At 46.3% G+C, this 8626-nt stretch overlaps 1 protein-coding gene across 1 annotated transcript; it reads right to left on the bottom strand.

Moving 5' to 3' along the window:
• Positions 1–1709: 1709 nt before the first annotated feature.
• On the bottom strand, positions 1710–6890 carry LOC147107152 (uncharacterized). Its single transcript, XM_086008270.1, has 2 exons — positions 2485–6890; positions 1710–1773 (listed from the first exon to the last, which is right to left on the bottom strand). Exon 1 carries the CDS (start codon positions 6881–6883, stop codon positions 5942–5944), a length of 942 nt encoding a protein of 313 aa, XP_085864396.1. The 5' UTR covers positions 6884–6890; the 3' UTR covers positions 1710–1773; positions 2485–5941.
• Positions 6891–8626: the final 1736 nt, after the last annotated feature.

Here is an 8626-nt window from a genome sequence, read left to right as displayed (position 1 = left end):
CGATGACTTGAAACCGGTCGGCGAGTTGTCTAGGGTTCCCACTTCTGTGTCATTCCACCTTGAACGAAAACTAGCACCAATTTTTTCTTTAAAGTTCTAACTGTGGCACCCTTTAATTTGCTAGGAGCTGATGCCATTCCTTTAGACTGTAGCGTGCTCAGTGGATTGGAATTGAGTTACTGAGTCAGCAATGATTGGATGAAAGATCAGCTCCGAAACATTGGCGGGCCGAATGGGGGAATGTGGATCTAATTACTGGGATGCATCGTCACAATTTTCCTGGGGAAAATCTCTTAAGGAATGACCTCCCTTTTAAGACATTTTGTTAGATGTCCTAACTTTGGAGGGCACACCCACGGGATTTATCCCTCCCTCCCCGGCTCCCGTGCAGTTAACTTTTAACACACCCCAGAACTCAGTTTGTTGACCCCCAAAGGCAAACCAGAATGAGGAAAAGAAACCAAACACTCCCCACAAGACCCAAGAGACAACCAGGTGGGTGGAAAATGCCAAGTCACTTGAAGAATGAAGAGGAGCTTACAAGGGAGCAGCTGACAAGGGAGCTGATCTTCATTCGGGCATTCTGCACACACTGCTGGTGACTAACCAAGTAATACTGAGGACAAGGAGGGTGGAGGTATTTGTATGTCAATAGAGGCTGAAGTGACCAGGACAGACTCAATAAAGTGAGCATTTCCCATGAATGCCGCACTGCTGGTATACCCTAATCTGATGGGCATTCCATCTCAACAGCCAGGCCATCAATCAGAAGTTGGCAGGATCCAAATCCAGATCCCGACTGTTCAGCTTACTGCTTGGTTCTGGCACCGGCGCCTGTGAATAACACCCACTTTGATCTCTTTGTCCTGGGACCTTCCAAAATTCTATAGATTATGGAACAGTTCCTGCAGATTGGAGGGTGGCAAATGTAACCCCACTATTTAAAAAAGGAGGGAGAGAGAAAACAGGGAACTACAGACCGGTTAGCCTAACATACTCACTGAACCTCTGCTCTCACCGCTCCCGACAATGGCCTGTGAAAAAAAGCCTGCGAAGGTGAGTTTAAATACTCACTGAACCTCCGCTCTCACCGCTCCCGACAATGGCCTGTGAAAAAAAGCCTGCGAAAGTGAGTTTAAATACTCACCGAGTCTCCGCTCTCACCGCTCCCGACAATGGCCTGTGAAAAAAAAAGCCCACAAAAGTGAGTTTAAATACTCACTGAACCTCCGCTCTCACCGCTCCCGACAATGGCCTGTGAAAAAAAGCCTGCGAAAGTGAGTTTAAATACTCACTGAACCTCCGCTCTCACCGCTCCCGACAATGGCCTGTGAAAAAAAGCCTGCGAAAGTGAGTTTAAATACTCACTGAACCTCCGCTCTCACCGCTCCCGACAATGGCCTGTGAAAAAAAAAGCCCACAAAAGTGAGTTTAAATACTCACTGAACCTCCGCTCTCACCGCTCCCGACAATGGCCTGTGAAAAAAAAAGCCCACAAAAGTGAGTTTAAATACTCACTGAACCTTCGCTCTCACCGCTCCCGATAATGGCCTGTGAAAAAATGCCTGCGAAAGTGAGTTTAAATACTCACCGAGTCTCCGCTCTCACCGCTCCCGACAATGGCGTGAAAAAAAAAAGCCCACAAAAGTGAGTTTAAATACTCACTGAACCTCCGCTCTCACCGCTCCCGACAATGGCCTGTGAAAAAAAAAGCCCGCGAAAGTGAGTTTAAATACTCACTGAACCTCCGCTCTCACCGCTCCCGACAATGGCCTCGCAATATATAGGCCCCCCACCCCACCCAACATACCATCCTGGAGTCACGTCTGCGGCCACAGAAACTTCTATCTGTTCCCCTTACGATAGAATCCCCTACCGCTATTGCTGTCCCACTTTTTTCCTCCCCTCCTGTTCAGCTGAGCCAGTTGTAGTACCACGGGCTTGGCTCTTGCTGCATTCCCCTGAGAAACTATCTCCCCCATCAGTATCCAAAATGGAAAATCTGTTGGAGAGGGAGATGGACCCAGGGGACTCCTGTGCTACCTTCCTAGTTCTTTTACTCTGTCTGGCGGTCACCCATTTCCTGTCTGCCTGTGCACTCTACCTGCGGTGTGGCCACCTTGTTAAACGTGCTATCTACGAAGATCTCAGCTTTGCAGATGCTCCACAGTGACTCCAGTCACAGCTCCAGCTCCGAAATGCGGATTTCGAGTAGCTGCAGCTGGAGACACTTCCTGCACGTGCGTTCGCCCTGGACACCTAAAGTGTCCCTGATTTCCCACATAGCACAGGAGAAGCACTGCACGCTGCCGAGCTGCCCTGCCATGTCCCACCCTTAATTTACTCCTTTTACTTCCTCTAAATTAAAGAATATTAAATACACTAGGGACTTTACTTCCCTTTAAACACTACTTACTCTAAACTAGAGACCTTACTTTGACTTTAACGACTGGACTGCAGAAATATGCACCAGGTCCTACTTACCAATCAGCTCCTTCCCTGGTTGTAACATCACTTTAGCGGTTTCGCAGATGTTGTTGTTTGACTGCTCCCACTCTCGGACTCTTTCCTTGGTGTAAAGTAAGAACCAATTCCTACAGGGTGAAAAGTTAGGAAAAATAAAAGCGAGGCAAGGGAGCTCCTCCTTCCACTCCTCACCTGACTCCCTGACTCCCTGACTCACCCAACTTGCAGCAATCTGTTTAAACCGCACTCAGTGCAAAATTGCACTTCAAAGCCTGTTTTTATAGTCCCTGAAACAAAGGAGCTTGCTGGGTTCTGCTACAGGAGAACCAGTTTAATCGTTTCCCTAATTAACTGCCTTCAGCTGCTCTGAATTGTAGGCCTTGTATAAGAACATAAGAACATAATAAGTAGGAGCAGGAGTAGGCCATACGGCCCCTCGGGCCTGCTCCGCCATTCAATAGGATCATGGCTGATCCGAATCTAGACTCACGTCCACTTCCCTGCCCTCTCCCCGTAACCCCTAATTCCCTTATCTGCTAGGAAACTATCTATCTCCGTTTTGAATTTATTTAATGTTGCAGCTTCCACAGCTCTCTGGGTTAGCAAATTCCATAGAGTTACTACCCTCTGAGTGAAGAATTTCCTCCTCATCTCAGTTTTGAAAGGGCAGCCCCTTATTCTAAGATTATGCCCCCTACTTCTAGTCTCACCCATCAGTGGAAACATCCTCACCGAATCCACCCAATCAAGCCCCCTCACAATCTTATATGTTTCGATAAGATCGCCTCTCATTCTTCTGAACTCCAATGAGTAGAGGCCCAACCTACTCAACCTTTCCTCATACGTCAACCCCCTCATCTCCGGAATCAACCGAGTGAACCTTCTCTGAACCGCCTCGAGAGCAAGTATATCTTTTCTTAAATATGGAAACCAAAACTGCACGCAGTATTCCAGGTGTGGCCTCACCAATACCCTGTATAACTGCAGCAAGACTTCCCTGTTTTTATACACCATCCCCCTTGCAATAAAAGCCAAGATTCCATTGGCCTTCCTGATCACCTGCTGCACCTGCATACTAACTTTTTGTGTTTCATGCACCAGGACCCCCAGATCCCTTTGTACTGTAGCACTTTGCAGTTTCTCTCCATTTAGATAATAACTTGCTCTTTGATTTTTTCTGCCAAAGTGCATAACCTCACACTTTCCAATATTATATTCCATCTGCCAAATCTCTGCCCACTCACTTAGCCTGTCTATGTCCTTTTGCAGGTTTTTTATGTCCTCCTCACTCACTGCTTTCCCTCCCATCTTTGTATCGTCGGCAAACTTGGATATATTGCACTCGGTCCCTTCCTCCAAATCATTAATATAGATTGTAAAGAGTTGGGGTCCCAGCACTGACCCCTGCGGAACACCACTAGTTACTGATTGCCAGCCCGAGAACGAACCATTTATCCCAACTCTCTGTTTTCTGTTAGATAGCCAATCATCCACCCATGCCAGTATATTACCCCCAATCTCGTGATTTTTTATCTTGATCAGTAATCTTTTGTGTGGAACCTTGTCAAATGCCTTTTGGAAGTCCAAATACACTACATCCACTGGTTCCCCTTTATCCACCCTGTATGTTACGTCCTCAAAGAATTCGAGCAAATTTGTCAAACATGACTTCCCCTTCATAAAACCATGCTGACTCTGTCCTATTAAATTATGTTTATCCAAATGCTCTGTTACTGTTTCCTTAATAATGGACTCCAACAATTTGCCAACCACAGATGTTAGGCTAACTGGTCTATAGTTTCCAGCTTTTTGTCTACTTCCCTTCTTAAATAAGGGTGTTACATTAGCAGTTTTCCAATCTGCCGGGACCTTTCCTGAGTCCAGGGAGTTTTGGGAAATAATCACCAATGCATCCACAATCCCTACCACCACTTCTCTCAAGACCCTAGTATGTAGGCCATCAGGTCCGGGGGATTTATCCGCCTTAAGTCCCATTATTTTACCGAGTACCATCTCCTTAGTGATTTTAATCGTGTTTAGCTCCTCCCCCCCATTGCCCCCTGTTTGTCCAGTGTTGGGATATTTTTAGTGTCCTCTACTGTAAAGACTGATACAAAATATTTGTTCAGCGTCTTTGCCATCTCCATGTTCCCCACCACTAGTTTCCCGGTCTCATCCTCTAAGGGACCAACGTTCACTTTAGCCACCCTTTTTCTTTTTATATAGCTGTAGAAACTCTTGCTATCTGTTTTTATATCTTTTGCTAGTTTACTTTCATAATCTATCTTCCCTTTCTTAATTAATCTTTTAGTTATTGTTTGCTGGCTTTTAAATGCTTCCCAATCTTCTATCCTCCCACTAGATTTGGCTACTTTATATGCCCTTGTTTTCAGTCGTATACTATCCTTTATTAGTTTACTTAGCCACGGATGGCTGTCTTTTCTTTTACTCCCCTTTTTCCTCAGTGGAATATATTTATCTTGAAAGATGTGAAATATCTCCTTGAATGTAGACCACTGCTCTTGTACCGTCTTACACTTTAATCTGTTTTCCCAGTCCACTTTAGTCAATTCAACTCTCATACCTTCATAGTCTCCTTTATTTAAGCTCAGTACGCTGGTTTGAGATCCAACTCTCTCACCCTCAAACTGAATTTGGAATTCAACCATATTATGATCACTCATTCCAAGGGGATCATTTACTAGGACATTTTTTATTAATCCTGTCTCATTACACAGGACCAGATCTAAGATTGCCTGCCCCCTGGTTGGTTCAGTTACATACTGCTCAAGGAACCCATCCCTAATACACTCTATGAACTCTTCCTCAAGGCTGCCATGCCCAATTTGATTAGTCCAATCAATATGAAAGTTAAAATCCCCCATGATTATAGCTGTTCCCTTATTACAAGCCCCAACTATTTCCTGATTTATACTCCGGCCAACAGAGTTGCAACTGTTAGGAGGCCTATAGACTACGCCTACTAGTGACTTTTTCCCCTTATTATTCCTTATCTCCACCCAAACTGATTCACTATCCTGATCCTTGGACCCAATATAATTTCTGACTAATGCTGTGATTCCATCCTTGATTAACATAGCAACCCCACCTCCCCTTCCTTCCTGTCTGTCCTTCCTAATTGTCAAATACCCTTGTATGTTTAGTTCCCAGTCATGGTCATCTTGCAGCCATGTTTCCGTAATGGCCACCAGATCATACCCATGTGCAGTTATTTGTAATGTCAACTCGTCTATTTTGTTACGAATGCTGCGTGCATTCAGATAAAGAACTTTCAAATATGTTTTCTGACAATTTATTCCTGCTTTTACCCCTTTTACTACTTTACCTTTATCATTATACATTCTGTCCCTTCCTGACACCCTCTGGTTTTTAATTCCCCCACTGTTACCTTGCTCTATTGCTTTCTCCTCTGTCATTTTTATTTTTCGCTCTCTTAAAACCTCCCCCCCACTAATTAGTTTAAAGCCCTCTCTACAGCCCTAGTTATTCGATTCGCCAGGATTCTAGTCCCAGCACTGGCCAAGTGAAGTCCGTCCCAACAGAACAGCTCTCTCCTGTCCCAGTACTGAGGCCAGTGTCCCAAGAAGCAAAACCCATTTCTCCCACACCAGTCTTTGAGCCACGCATTTAACTCTCTAATTTTATTTACCCTAGCCAAATTTGTACGTGGCTCAGGTAGTAATCCAGAGATTATTACCCTTGTGGTTCTGCTTTTTAATTTGGCCCCTAGCTGCTCAAACTCCCTCAGCAGAACCTCTTTCCTTGTCCTATCTATGTCGTTGGTACCAGCATGGACCACGACAACTGGATCCTCCCCATCCCACTCCAAGTTTCTCTCCAGCCCAGAGGAGATGTCCTTAACCCTGGCACCGGGCAGGCAACACAGCCTTCGGGACTCTCGCTCTCGGCTGCAAAGAACCCTATCTATCCCCCTAATGATACTATCCCCTACCACTACAACATTTCTTTTAACTCCCCCCACTTGAATGGCCCCCTGCTCCACGGTGCTGTGGCCAATTTGCTCATCCTCCCCGCAGTCCCCGTTCCCATCCTCACAGGGAGTAAGAGCCTCAAACCTGTTGGACAAGAGCAAGGGCTGCTGCTCCACCAACACTACCTCCTGGATCCCCGTACCTGCCTCACTTCTAGTCACACCATCCTGTCCCTGGCCACGGACTACATCTGAATTAGTTAATCTAATTGGTGTGACTGCTTCCTGGAACACAGAGTCCAGGTAACTCTCCCCCTCCCTGATGTGTCTCAGTGTTTGAAGCTCGGATTCCAGCTCATCAACACGGAGCCAGAATTCCTCGAGCAGCCAATACTTACTGCAAATATGATCACCGTGAGCATCAATGGTGTCCACCAGCTCCCACATATTGCAGCAGCAACACATCACCTGCTCTCCCATTCTATGTAATTAATTAAATTTATTAATATTATTTTTAAATACCCTCTGCCCCGATTTTAGATGATGAATATCACACCTTAGCAACTATAAACCACAAAGTTTAAGTTTAAAAAGAGAGAAATACTCACCAACCAATCACTTACCTGCATTCTGGTGATGTCACACTCCGGCTGGTGTTCGGGGTAGCATCAGCTCCGGCTATTTGGCAAAGGGCAATGGATCAAGTCCTGCAAAGGATTCCAGGGACCCAGTGTTATTTGGACGACATCCTGGTCACGGGCGAAAATGACAGTGATCACCTCGCCAACCTGGAGCAGGTGCTCACTAGATTGAAGGAATATGGGCTCCGAGCTAATCGCCACAAATGCGAGTTTTTACAGAAGCAGATCTCGTATTGTGGCTATGTTATTGATGAAGAGGGGTTACATAAGTCCCCTGAAAAGATTGAGGCAGTAGTCAAGGCTCCAGCACCGGAAAATGTGTCACAACTGAGGTCGTTCCTCGGGCTGATGAACTACTACCATAAGTTCTTGCCGAATTTGTCTACAGTACTACACCCACTGAACACCCTACTGCAAACGGGGGTACCATGGAAGTGGAATGACGAATGTAAACGAGCTTTCCAGAAGTGCAAAGAATTGATCACATCAAGAGAGGTGTTGGCTCATTTCAACCCAGCACTACCAATTCGGTTGGCGTGTGATGCATCACCCTATGGCATTGGAGCGGTGCTGTCGCACAAATTCCCAGACGGCTCGGAGAGGCCAGCAGCCTTTGCATCTCGGTCACTAACCTCAGCCGAGCGTACCTACGCCCAGATTGACAGGGAGGCCCTCAGCCTAATGTGGGGAGTGAAAAAGTTCAACCACTATCTGCACAGGCAGAAGTTCACCTTGCTGACTGACCAACAACTGCTTGTCTCCATCTTTAATCCAAAGAAGGGCGTTCCGGTGATGACTGCGCAACGGCTACAAAGATGGTCCCTTTTTCTAGGGGTGAACCAATATGAAATCGAGTATAAGGGCACGAAACAGCATGGAAACGCTGATGGGCTATCATGCCTGCCACTGCCTACTGCGGAGGAAGCACCAGCAGTGGACCTGTCGAAATATTTTATTCGACTATAATTGAACGCTTGCCAGTAACTAATGCTGATATAGAGAAGGAGACCCGAAATGAACCAACACTGTCTCGGGTATATGACTTGACGGTGAAGGGATGGCCAACACATGGCGACTCACTGTTGCCAGCATTCTCATCCAGAAGAGAACAGCTGTCAGTATGCCAGGGGACCTTGATGTGTGGATCCCGAGTGGTAATTCCACCCAAGTTAAGGGAGAGAGTGCTCAATGAGCTTCACGAAGGCCATCTGGGAGGGGTGAAATGAAAAGCCTTGCTAGGGCTTATGTGTGGTGGCTGGGGATCGATCAGCAAATCGAGGACCTGACAAAGAGCTGCTCAGGATGCCAGAAGGTCCAAAATGCACCACCACATGCCCCTCTACACCCATGGGAGTGGTCCTCATCTCCATGGCAACGGGTGCATATTGGTTTTGCTGGTCCATTCATGGACTCAATGTTTTTAATAGCCGTGGATGCGCACTCGATATGGCCTGAGGTGATCAAAATGTCCTCCACCACCACTGAGAAAACTATTGTAGTCCTACGGACCATATTTGCCAGGAACGGCTTGCCAGAGCAGATTTGCTTTGATAACGGACCACAGTTT

This window comes from Somniosus microcephalus, chromosome 15 (genome assembly GCF_052327205.1).
Source record: "Somniosus microcephalus isolate GS21.2 chromosome 15, FLI_Smic_1.0, whole genome shotgun sequence".
Taxonomy (NCBI): Eukaryota; Metazoa; Chordata; class Chondrichthyes; order Squaliformes; family Somniosidae; genus Somniosus; species Somniosus microcephalus.
Note: the sequence above shows the minus strand (reverse complement) of the source record. Positions and strands in the feature narration are given on the sequence as shown.